The sequence below is a fragment of the Python bivittatus genome, unplaced genomic scaffold (genome assembly GCF_059951505.1).
Source record: "Python bivittatus isolate LINGU-HERP-01145 unplaced genomic scaffold, Pbiv_v1 ctg000200_np1212, whole genome shotgun sequence".
Taxonomy (NCBI): domain Eukaryota; kingdom Metazoa; phylum Chordata; class Lepidosauria; order Squamata; family Pythonidae; genus Python; species Python bivittatus.
In genome coordinates, this window is record NW_028277040.1 from 479,576 (window position 1) to 492,589 (window position 13,014).

At 43.9% G+C, this 13,014-nt stretch overlaps 1 protein-coding gene across 1 annotated transcript in view; it reads right to left on the reverse strand.

The window, feature by feature from the left end:
• Positions 1–1,160: 1,160 nt before the first annotated feature.
• The window catches only part of RAMP1 (receptor activity modifying protein 1), a 61,883-nt gene continuing 50,029 nt past the window's right edge, over positions 1,161–13,014 (reverse strand). Inside the window, exon 4 of the mRNA XM_088135540.1 lies at positions 1,161–5,466. Coding sequence (XP_087991666.1) covers positions 5,366–5,466 — 101 coding nt within the window. The 3' untranslated portion in view covers positions 1,161–5,365. The remainder of the gene's footprint in view (positions 5,467–13,014) is intronic.

Here is a 13,014-nt window from a genome sequence, read left to right on the forward strand (position 1 = left end):
CTAGTGCCCTCTGTTTGATCAGTAGAAAAGAACAATGCTTTCCATCAAAATACAGCTTGGGGTTTTTCCAACCTCTGGAGCCATAGTCACAAGTCATCCAGCAAACTCCCTAATTTGCACAGCCTTTTCTAGCAACCTGTGAAGGAGGGTCAACATAGTTAAGATGGCAGTTCCAGTTGAATTCCTGCCCCTTTGTATTGTATGTAATGTTGATACATGCACAAAAGAAGTGGGGATTCAATTGTGCATTTGCAATGACCACCTTAACTGTTTTGACCCCCGCCCACAGACACCCACATAGCCATCAGTGAAACAGCTTCTTTAACTTCCCAGGCCCAAGCTTCATCTACCTAAACACTCCTTAGCTAACCAGCTGCAACGTTCAGTGTGGCTTCTTGTATCCCTGTATTCTGAGATAAAATGAAGCAGTATCAGCAGAGCTATCAAGGTAATTAACTCAATATCAGGCTTGAAAATATATATATATTGGAACCCAGAATCATTGGGAGCTGGGTGGCATACAAGTTTAATCATAAATAAATACAATAAAAAATACCAAATAGTTGAAGTGAGGTGACAAGGGTCTTTGCATAAGGGTCTTACAGTAGTGACCTTGGACTACTAGACATACTCTAAAGCCTGAATTGATAATAAATAGTTAAATTATGTAGCGGAAAACATATTGAGAAGAGAAACTAGCTGTATTTCACTAGTAAGAGCTGATGCTTTTCTATGAAGCAAAAGGTTGCAAGGAAACAACATCATTGTCTGTACTAGAAGTCCAGAAGGTTCAGATACACTGACAGTTACAGTGTGTGTGTGTGTGTGTGTGTGTTGTAGAAGAAGAGACATATCAGTCTATAGTGGCAAAAGGTCAGGAGTCTGTACCATCATAGTACCATCACAGGCCCCTCAGGTACACACACAAGATTAAAGGCTTCTTCACATGCTTTCCCTCCAATGTAATATATGCCGTTATCTGCCAGCAATGCTTCTGTGTAGGACAAACAGACCAAATTTTGCACAAAAGAATTAATGGATACATGTTTGTATCAGGACTCAGAACAAGGACAAAGTAATATCAAAGCATTTCAACACTCCATGGAAGACCTCAAAGTCACTGTTTTGGAAAAGTAGAACTTTAATAGCACAATGGAGCACGAAATTGTTGAACATCAAAAGATTTCAGGCAATGTCAGAAAGTATCAACAAACATAATGGGTTTTTAAAACATTAAAATTGTTAACTGATAAGGCACTGTCTCACAAGTAACCTGCATCTTCAGACAATCACTCATTGTTTGATTGCCACAACACATTCTACATGGGGCTGCCCTTGAAAACCACCCAGAAGCTTCAACTGATCCAGAATGCAGCAATGCAGGCAGTGACGGGCACGCCTTGGTATGCCCATGTGACACGCTTGAACTGCACTGGTTGCTGGTTTACTTCCAGGTGTGATTCAAGGTGCTGGTTATGACCTATAAAGCCCTACATGGCATAGCTCTTGGTTACTTGAGGGACTGCCCATCTCCCATGGTATCAGCCTGGCTGGTTTGATCTGACAGAGTTGGTGTTTCAATTAAACAATGTAATCTATACTCTATCCTGAAAGCACGCCTTCTCTGTCACAGCACATGTCCCCTGGAGTGAGATTCCCCTTAGATCTGAGGGGCTCCCACCCTGAGAGCATTCTGGAGGACCTTAATCTTCTCCCAGGTTTTGAGCTAGGGTGGTTGGAGCCCCTTGCTGGTTGAACAATATGTGTTGTTGACCAGATGCACCATCTTGCTTATTACTATGTTCTCCTCTTTGGATTATATATTTGTGTGTTGTTTTTGTAAGGTTTGCCCCGTTCGACAGAGAAACTCCTGTGACACGTGTGGTTCACAAAAGAGGTTTACTCATGCGTAACATAGCAGTCACAAGCAAAGCCAGGACTGGCTTGGTACATTTACATTACTCCTTTATAGTTGTCTCAATCCCCCTGCGGGGCCCCGTTGCTAGGTTACATATTACAAATTAGATTGCAGATTGCCCCCTGTAATCCCCCCCCTTCTACTGGAATGGCAGGTTCAGCCCAGTTCTCTTGTTCCTTTGATTGTTGCATGGTCGTGGCCTTCTGTTGCCTTCGTTGGGGCTTCTGTCGCGCGCCTAGCCGGGGGCATCCCCTCGTGCGCTGATCTCTTCCTCAATTCCGTGGCTCTCTCCTTTGTCCATAGCGCCCTCGGCCCTCTGGCGTTAACACAATGCATCCGCTCCAGATTAGTGAAGTGGCGCCAGGTGGCCCATTCATTAGCGTGCGGTTTCGCATTTCCTCTTTCTGCGCTAGCGCTTGAGCGGTGAAATTGACTAAAGCGCGGCTGGGCAAGTTCCTAGGCGTGCGGTGCAGGCTGAACCTGACAGTTTTATGCTGTGAGCTGCCCAGAATCAAATGGAGTTGGGCAATGTCTAAATTGAATTAATTAAATAAATAATCTGTGTAACCAACCTATCTTCCCCTACCTTTCCCCACTACACCCCAATTTAAATCCTAATCAGTCTAGCCACTCTATGCATCTGATGGTGGACTGCACCTCACAAAAGTTTATGACTTCTAATAAAATGTGTTAGTTGGAGAAGGTTTTTACCAGATTCCTTCTGATTTTTTGTGAATGTGCTGTGGTATCTCTGTGGGGTGTGTGTTTTTAATAAAGATTTGAAGACAAGATCCAGCCAGGATTTGACAATAATAAATTGTGGGGGGAGCAGCAAAATTACTGATATTACTGCTTTGCTTAAGAATGCATTCAAATGATCTCTGAAAGGTTTTCCAGGATCACAACTCTCAATCCACAAATGACTTTTGATGTTTACTGTAGAGAATACAGAATTTATATTATACATAGCTGTTGAGATTTAGGGGGAGGGGGAGAGGGAGGGGAAGATTTTTACCATGGGGTAATGAAAAAATATACTAAATCCAAGTTACATTATATTGCTCCTCTAACATGAATTTTGAATGACATTCTTATGTGGAATGTTGGATTACAGCTTTTTTTTTCGGATGAAAAGTTGAATTAAGGCAGCAGAGAGACACAGTTGTTCTGCATGCATTTATACACATCATGTTTCAAAACAGTAAGCCAACAGATATATTTAGCATTTTGAGAATACTTTACAGTAAGTGGATTCTCTCACAAAAAAAGCTGCTGGGGTAGTTTGCCCATCCACTGGCTGCACTGGGAGATAGAATGAGTTACAACACTGATTTTTCAGATTGCTATCTGCCACCCCCTTTAGATCCCCTACTTTGTTAAAGTACTCCCTTTTTAATTTTCTGAGGGGGGGCAGACTCTCAAACAAAGCAACATGTTGCAGCAATCCATGATTGTTTTATACTTTAAGAAAGCACATTTAGGTCCCAGAAGTGTTCATAGAAATAAAAACAATGCTGGAAACTGACATGTGGTTTATAGTATGCTAACTTTTTTTTCCCAAGTATTTAAAAAAAAGTTTTAAAAAATTTACTGGGCAAGGAACTTGTCAAATACCAAGAAAAGTGTTTGTGGATACATTGGTTTCCATGCAACACCAGCTGAAGGGTATATGGGGCACCTAGGTCACACTGAATGTTAGCACCACCACCTGCCAATGCAATAATTTGTTCTTAGAATTATTTGCAAGGAAGGGCAGAATTCCAGGACCCCACTTCTGTCCCCCACTTATCCTTTCACCCATGGCAAGAGAAGCAAAGGGTGGGGGAAAAGAGACCCCCTTCACCTTTTTCTTCCACCTGTATTCTTGCCATGGGTGTCAGAAGAAGAAGGGGGAGAAGGGGAAGCGAGTCAGTACCAGTTCTTCAAGCAGCAAAAAAATCTGCTCCCCTCCTTGTTTTATTGTACAGCAATGTCAGCTGGAAAGTCATTTCCCTCACTTCCCTGTGGGGGAAGCAGGTCTGTAACCAGCACCCCTGCAGTAAAACTGCACCCCCTCCCATGAGTTAAGGACTGCAGTAGTTGGGTATTTTTCTGGAAGACTTCATTGGAGCCATATGAAAAACACCTCCTGCTGTGGAGTCAGCGGTGCAGTGCCTAATCCATGAGCAGGCAGCTGTACCAAGGGGTGAGTGTGTGTGTGCGTGTTGTGTGCACGCACGTGCACTACTAAGGAGCTACTTTACAACTCTTCCCACATGGGAAGAGAAGCAAGGGAAGCAGCTCTCCAGCCAAACCCCATGGTGCAGAGAGAACTGGCACCAAGCAAACTCACATCCTCTCCCCCCACTCTTCCTGCCAAATGCAGCAAGAGTAGTAGGCAAGGAGAAGGAGAAGGGGGTGGGTGAATTTCTTCTCTTGACATAAGTATGACAGGAGAGGCAGGGGAGAGAAGGAGGGGAGAACAGCCCCAGAATGATGCCAGTTCTCCACCCCACAGAGCGATTGCTTCATGGCATGGAAGACCTGACAGCACAAAACATGCCCCCTCTTCTTCCTTCCAGGAAAGCTGTCTCCTGCACCATGGATTACGCAACCCTCCTGTCAACCTGGGGACCTACTGACAGGTCAGGCAGGATTGGGAGAGATGGTCCCTCAGCACAATTGGAGAGCCCTGACTGAAAATCAATGGCCAGGGGCTGGGGGAGCATGCCCACAGCAGCCTCAGGTGGCCATAGGAGTGGAGGCAGACTGACCATGAGAAGAAGTGTACAGCTTTGCTGCAGGGCACAGCTTGTACTGGAAGAAACTGGAATATAACCACTTTAGAAGTGAAATCAGTCAGCCAGATAGAAGCTGCCTCTATCCAGGGCCAGAAAGGAGCTGAAAGTGATATGGCTGCTAAAATGTCTCCAATCTACAGTTAGCAGATTGCGGGGAAGACCACTTAGCTAATTAGTCAAAATAAAGAACCATTACTTTAGACTTGTTGTAAAAAGAGATGTTGATTCAGTAGGATACTTGATTTGAGGGGGGGGGCACAACCTAGGGATGCCTGTGTCCAAAAGGGGTGACATCAAAATGATGGGAAGTAATCATTCCCCTTTGTCCTGCTTTGGTCAAAATCATCTTTGACTACTATGCTCAGTTCTGGGCATCACACTTTAAACATGATATTGAGAAACTGGAACAAGTCTGGAGAAGGATAATCAGATGATCAAGGGTCAAGATAATAAGAAGAGACATTGAAGAACTTAGTAAGTTTAGCCTTGAAAAAGGAGAATGGAAAGGAGATATTTTAGCACTCTTCAAATAAGTGAAAGGATACCACACAGAAAAAGATCAAGACCTGTTCTACCTTTTTCTTAAACATAGAATAATGGATTTGAGTTTCATGAAGAAAGATTCTGATGGAAAGCTAGCAAAAAGCTTCCTAGTGGTAAGATCAGTTCAGCAGTGGTACCAGTTAGCCAGAGTAGTTGTGATTTTCTCTTCATCGGTGTGTTCAGGTGGAGACCAGACAGCCAAAGCCAGCAGGTCTTTTTCTGCCACTGGAAGAAAGGAGAGATGTAAGCAAAGAAACAAAAACACATGGGTTTTCTTTTTATAGAAGATCTGCCCAGCAGAACAGCAAAGAGATGTGGAGCAAATCAAAAAGTTTAGTTGGCAGCAAATGGGCCAAAGGAGAAAGTAGCTGGCAGAACCAGGGGGATTGTGGCCATATGAGTCCTGGGAGGAGCAGAGCATGGAGGAAATAGATGGGACCAGATGATCCCAAAAGGAGAGTATATCTGTGAAACTAATCAGAAGAGCTCTAACCTCTCTCCTGTCACTGAGATAGGACTGGGGCAAGAGGAAAATGTGAATTTTGACAGATGGCTACACCAGAGGATTTTGCCATTTGTCAAAACATGGACTGGTTTTTGTGGTTTTATGTGGGTGCATTTAAAGACAGCCTGAATATCCATTGATAATTAGACTGATTTTGGATATGGATTTATTATTTTTCCAGAATAGCACTGAATGTATTTTTAAATACTACCCAAAGAATAGTTGACTGCTATGGGCAGAGTTGCACCATGGAACAAGAAAACAGCTCTCTCTCCCATTTCACCGTGTTTGTTCAACTAAAATGTTTGAATAAACTGGGCTTTCCTACTGCCTAAGGCAGAATGGCAGGGAAGACAGCCCAGGGGCAGGGGGGAGGGGCATGCCTACTGCAGCCTAGAGTGGCCAGTAGGTGCCAAGTTGATCCCACCTACCTGACAAGCCCATCAGCAGCATGGTTAGTAAAGCGTGTCAAATTGTGTCCCTAACAAAACCTGCACTGAGATCTGAGGGAGAGCATTATTTTTACACAGGCAGCTAAGGGCCACTTCAAGTAATGGGCAACCTGAAAAGAGGTTGCTGGGCAGCTTTGTGCCACATTTAGATCCACTGAGGAAAGGCTTACAGAGTCTGTTTATCCCAAAACAATAAAAGGATTAGCATCATGGCTCCCTAGTCAAGGGTTGCTCAGAAAGAAAGAGAAAGAAAGATAAGGATGTTGATCACTTCAAAGGTTGTAGCTTAGCAACAGGACGTAGAGACACTCAGTTTTGTGAGCTTCCCTGCAGAAAGCCTCTCTGACCAACTAAATGAAAATCAAGGTCCAGAAGGGAGAGCCAACAATCCAGAGCTAGGAAATAGCTTTAACAGGGGCAATCACGATGCCACAAAAAGTACACATTTTTGATACTCCAGAACTCCTCACAGGCAAACAGGTGGCACCAGAAAACAGGGGATGGAAGAAAAAGGAGACAGAAGTAGGCCAGCATTTTGGCATGTCCTTTGGAGGCAGTCTCATGCCTGGCATTTCAGAGTGAGTCAGGTCAAATATCCCCCAGACTTAGGAGGGAGGCAGCTGCTGGCACGTAGAAAACTCCCTGCCTTGTTGCAAATATCTCATTCCTCAACAGGCCAGCCTAAAAAGTAGTAATCATAAAAAGAGAGAGAACGCACCCTGGGGCAGGGGGAGGGGGGAACAAGAAAAACAAGGATACTGTTATCCTTCCTCCTTCCCCCACCCAGGTCATCCACCTGGCAGGGATGAAGTGTTTCATTTGTATGAAGCAGATTTATCTGGAAGGAAAATTGATAGACGTTTATTTAATTATAGATGGTAAACAGCATATGGTAATTAATCAAACTCACAAAATTGTAATGCTGGAAGGAGCCATGGAGGCCCATCCTCTGCTCAGTCCAGGAATCCAGTTTAAAGCATCTCCAATATTAATTGTACAGTCTCTGCAACCAAAACCTCTAATTTAAATCTCTGTTATTCAAACCTGTAGCAAGCCAGTTACATATATTGGCAGCAAATTCAGGATCAGCAGGCAGGCAGTCAGGAAGGAATCGTAACTTATACAATGTATAAATATCAGATGAAAGTTGCTACTTACAAGGCAGTTATGGTTACAAGCTTAGTGGTAACATTTGAGGGATTAGCCCAATCAAGAGAGTGTAACAGCTGTTAACCAAGAGGTAATGGATAAATGAATATTCCATGTTGAGAGACTTTAAAATTGTGAAGGTTCAGTGCTAAGAAATATTATCTTTGCCATGTTGAAGTGGACTCAAGACCATCAAAGCTAATGCAACGTTAATATGTTTATTATTTTTTAACATGCTGTAAGCATCTTGGTCACCTTTAGTGCAACAAGTCAGTCTTGTATGTAGCCATATTAAAGGCAGTATTTCTGATTTTTTTTAAATATTCTCCAACAAAAAGCTAATATGTCTCCATGTATTTACATAAAAAGAAAAGGATTAAAGACAAAAGAAAAATCTTCAGGTTTCCTTTTGGTGTCTTGGTTATGTAAATATCTGGGTAACATTTTTATTATTTTAATATTATCATGAGCATTTAGAACATTTAAAACCCAACTAAAATTGTGCAAAATATTTTTAAACAAGTAAATAAACAGTAGGATCTGAATGGAAAAACAAAGTTTTATGTAAGTTTTCTTAACAATTTATGTATGTCCTTTCCTTATCAATGCAGTCACTCAATGTACTGGATGACAGAGATATAATGAACTCATAAACACAATTATTTATTATTTCTGTTAGTCCTAGAAATTAACTAGGATTAAACAATAGATTTCAGGATTATTAGTGAAAAGGAAAAAGAAGCAAGAGCATTATGCCACACCATCACAAAGTATTATATTTGCAATTTTAGTTATATATGCAATCCTATAATCCTGTATGCAATCCTGTAATCCTATATGCACTTTGGTCCAGTCACATTCTCTTAGGCCAACCTATCACACAAAATTGTTGTAGTGAAAATACAAACATCAGCCGGGCCCAAAAATCAGCGAGATGAACAGCGTAGGCTTGAGGCCAGGGCTTCTATTGGACAACTGGCTTGGAAACTGGCACCCCAATAGCAGCTGTGGCCTGAGGGGGCCCCAAGGGAGACCAGCTGGTTCGATCCCAGGGAGGATGTTGGGGGCCCTCCGGTGGATGATAGTCGGGCCTCCCTCCCTAGTGTGAGAGATAGGGAGGGGAGTCCAAGTTGTTTGTTTGAGTGTGTGGGTGAGTGTGGGTGAGGATACTTGTCCCTGAGTGAGAGTCAGGGTGAATGGGGGGATGGATTGGGTGCCCCTACCAGCCAGTGAGAGAAGCCAGTGAAGGAGGCACAGTGGGTAAAGGAGGTGAGGAATAGGACTCCCACGGCACTGAGGGTGCCAGGGAGCCCACCCCCACCCCCTGATTGATTGTGTGTGAGTGGATGGTAGAATGGAGGGTCCCCTAACTATGGAGGCCAGAGGTCTGGGATCAGGAGGACCTAGGGGCCCTGGGAGGGCTTAGGGGGGGTTATACCATTCAGGTGGTGATGGGGAGGGGATGTTATGATGGGAGTCAGAGGGCGGGCCACTCTCGGGGAAAAATGCCCCTGGAGTTTGTTACCAATGGTGTGTTCTGGCCCTCTAGACTCAGACGCAGGCCCTGGACAGCATCCATGGTGGCCCTGGCTTTCAGCTGCTGCTTCTTAATGCCAGGTCAGTTAACAACAAGGCCCCCCTTATATGTGATCTGATCACTGAGGAGCGGGCCGACATGGCGTGTCTCACTGAGACCTGGCTGGGCCCTGAAGGGGGGGGGGGTGCCCCTTTTGGAAATGTGCCCAACTGTGTTTACAGTTTGGCACCAGCCAAAACCCCAGGGTAAAGGAGGAGGGGTAGCGGTTGTCATCAGAGAATCTCTGCTAGCCTTCAGGGGTGCTGCTCCACAAGTAGCCGGTTGTGAGACCTGTTTCTGAAGTTGGGTTCATGAGAACAGTTGGGATTGTTGTTACTGTACCAACCTCCTTGCTGCGTAGCAACTCCCCTGCCTGAGCTGCTGGAGGCTGTCGCAGGGCTAGCAGTGGAGTTCCCCAGACTTATGGTCTTGGGGGACTTCAACCTGCCATTCCTAGGGCATGCCTCAGAGATGACTCAGGAGTTCATGGCCACCATGGCAGCCATGGGCCTGTCCCAGATTATTTGTGACCTAACTCAGGACAGTGGTCTCACACCGGACTTGATTTTCTGGTCAGAGCAGTAGCAATGTGATCTGAAGGCGGAATTACGTGTGTCCCCTTTGTCATGGTCAGTTCACACCCTGGTGGTCCTGAGATTCTCCTATGCTACCCCCCTCCACAGGGAGGTGGGACCTATTCAACTGGTCCACCCACAGCAATTGATGGACCCAAATCTGTTCCAAAGGGATCTGAGGGTAATATCTGAGGGTCTGCTGCATGGTCCAGCGGAGGCCTTGGCCACTACCTGGAACAGGAAAGTGGCTGAGGCCTTGGACAAGATCACGCCCATGCAACCTCTCTTAACCCATTGAACCCAACACTCCCCATGGTTCATGGAGGTGCTGAGGGTCTTGAGAAGGGTTAAGAGACATCTAGAGCACCACTGGAAGGAAAAAGGACCGAACACAACGAGCCACAAGCTAGAGCTGCTATTAAGGCCTACCTTGTGGCAGTAAGAGTGTTGAAGCATCAATATTTCTCTGCTCTTATTGCATCTGCAGAATTCTGCCCAGCGGCCCTGTTTAAGATCCCTTTTGGGAAATGGGGGCCCAGTGGCCCATTTACAGGACCACGCAGAGGAGTTTTCTGGGCATCTGGAGGATAGAATCGCTCACATTGAGTCCCAGTTGGATGCCAAGCATGGTCTGCAGAGAGGCCCAGGGTACAGACTTAACCTGTTATCTTGAAACAGTTTGATCTTGTTGGACCTGAGGAAGTGGACAGGGTCCTCTGAGTGGTCAATGCCACCAGTTGTCAACCAGATCCATCTTCCTCTTGGGTGGTTAAGGCTACTTGGGAGGTTATATGTGGGTGGGTCTAGGCGATGGTGAATTCATCTTTGAGGGAGGGAGCGTTCCCAGATGCCTTGAAAAAGGTGCTGGTGCATCCCCTCCTCAAGAAACCATCACTGGATCCCACCACATTGGACAACTTTCGTCCAGTCTCCCACCTCCCCTTTTTAGGGAAGGTGGTTGAGAAGATGGTGGCATTGCAGCTCCAGAGGATTCTGGAGGAAACAGATTATCTGGACCCTTTTCAGTCAGATTTCAGGCCCAGATACAGGATAGAAACAACATTGGTCACACTCATGGATGACTTCTCACAGGAGTGGGATAGCAGTAGTGCATCCATCTTCTTGACTTCTCAGCAGCTTTCGATACCATCGACCATGGTATCCTTTAGGGTCAACTTGGGGAGTTGGGAGTGGGCGGCACAGTTTTGTGTTGGTTCTCTTCCTTCTTCCAAGGTCGATCCCAATCGGTGTTGATTGGGGGCGAGAGGTCCACCTTGGAGCCCCTCCTTTGTGAGAGGCCCCAAGGTTTGATACTTTCTCTGCTCCTTTTTAACATCTACATGAAACCACTGGGTGAGATCATCTGCCACTATGCATATGCCAATATGCAGATGATACCCAGTTATACATCTCCATCCCAGGTGACCTAAGTGATGCTGTGACCACCCTTCTGCAATGCCTGGAGGCTGTGGGAGTCTGGATGGAGTGCAACAGCTTCAGCTGAACCCTGGTAAGACAGAGTGGCTATGGATTGGAGGCTCCTCTGTATCCAAGGATTTACCATCTTTGGTTTTGGATGGGGTTGCACTGCCCTGGACAGACCCGGTGCATAATCTGGGGGTCCTTCTGGACTCACAACTCCTGCTCGAGGAGCAGGTGGCAGTCGTGGCCAGGAGGGCCTTTGCCCACCTTCATGTGGTGTACCAGTTATGCCCCTTCCTGGATCGAGAGGCTCTCTGGTCAGGCTCTGGTCAGTTCCTCCCTCCTATTTTTCCCACAACAATAACCCTGTGAGGTGGGTCAGGCTGAGGAAGAGTGACTGGCCCAAAGTCACCCAGCTGGCTTTTCATGCCTAAGAGGGCCTAAAGCTCACCGTCTCCTGGGTTCTAGGCCAGCATCTTCACCACTACACTAAACTGGCTCTCAGAAAGATGTCCTTCCCTTGCTGTCATAGGAAAAATTGGCAATTGGCAATAATTGGAATAATTGTGAAATATGTGATCAATAATTCAGTTAAAATATGAATAGTGTTTGGACACACATTTTCATCTCTATTTTCTTCACCAGCACAGCTTTGAAATTTGGAGTGGGAGGTGATACAAGGAATTCTCAGTTGCTATTTTGATAGAATTTGCTTCTGCAATTATCTTTATATTAATCATAATTTTACTGAAATATATCTATTAAAAAGTGAATAAGGAAGCAAGTTCAGATTAAAAAAGCATCTCACTAAAGAGATTCAGACAAAAACCAAAGCTGTAATCTATGTGGTTTAGAATGCTATGAGCCTCAGAATGTTTTTTTTCTTTTTTCATTCAACAAAGAAGACATTATAACATACTCTACAAAATAAAATACATCAAGAATGAAACACAGAGCAGAGAGTTTGACTCAATAGACAGATAGAGCAGTCCAACTCAGTTTATATATGTTAAGCTATGTACAGTAGATACTGTAGTAATCCTATGCAGGATTCATTGCAAAAATGTGTTAGGTGATTTTTCCCATATCTTCAAAAATTATTTGAAGTGGGATTTTAAAAACATTATTCATACTTTGTGTGTATTGCTTTGTACTTATATAGTGGTGTGTTTTGATGTAGCTGCTGTTATGAATCTTGTAATTTTGCATTTTCATTGCAAACAATGTAGTATGCAGGCTATAAACATAAGGAATATGATTAATAAACAGAAGACAAAGTTGTTAACAAAAAATATGAAGTTACAAGACCAAACAGAACTGATGAATAAAACAGGTTTCAAGATTGAGAAGAAGGTAAAATATTTGAGTATAACTATGACAAATATGAATTATACATTATTTCAAAATAACGTATAATTCATGGAATTATATGGAAGACATGGAATGAAGTTTAAAAAGATGCGTCGAGGTGGGACAAAGTACAATTGTCACTACTGGGGAGAATTTCTGTGATTAAGATGAATGTTTTACCCAGAATGTTATTTTTGTTTCAGACTATACCTATTTTAACAACTGATGTACCATCTAAACAATGGCAGAAGGATATATCTAAATTTGTATGGCAAAGGAAAGAACCACAAGTTAAATATAAGGTACTACAATATGTGAAGAAAAGAGGAGGATTGGGCTTACCAGATTTGAAACTATATTTTCCTGCTTGCTGTTTAGTTTGGATGAAAGAGTGGGTATTGTTAAGAAATAGAAGGTTATTGGATTTAGAAGGTCATGATTTGAGATTTGGGTGGCGTGGATATCTATGGTCTGACAAAGCTAAGGTAAATGTAGATGTTAAAAATCATTATGTTAGACAGGCTATTCTTAGAGTATGGAATAATACTTTGCCCAAATACTTTGCCCAAATACAGTGGTACCTTGGTTCACGAACTTAATTCGTTCTGTGACTCTGGTCGCGAACCAAATTGGTCATGAACCGAATCAAATTTTCCCATAAGGTTCAATGTAAATACGGTTAATCTGTTCTGACCCCTCCGAATTTGGTCGCCAACCGATTTTTGATCGCGTCCCGAATCAAAT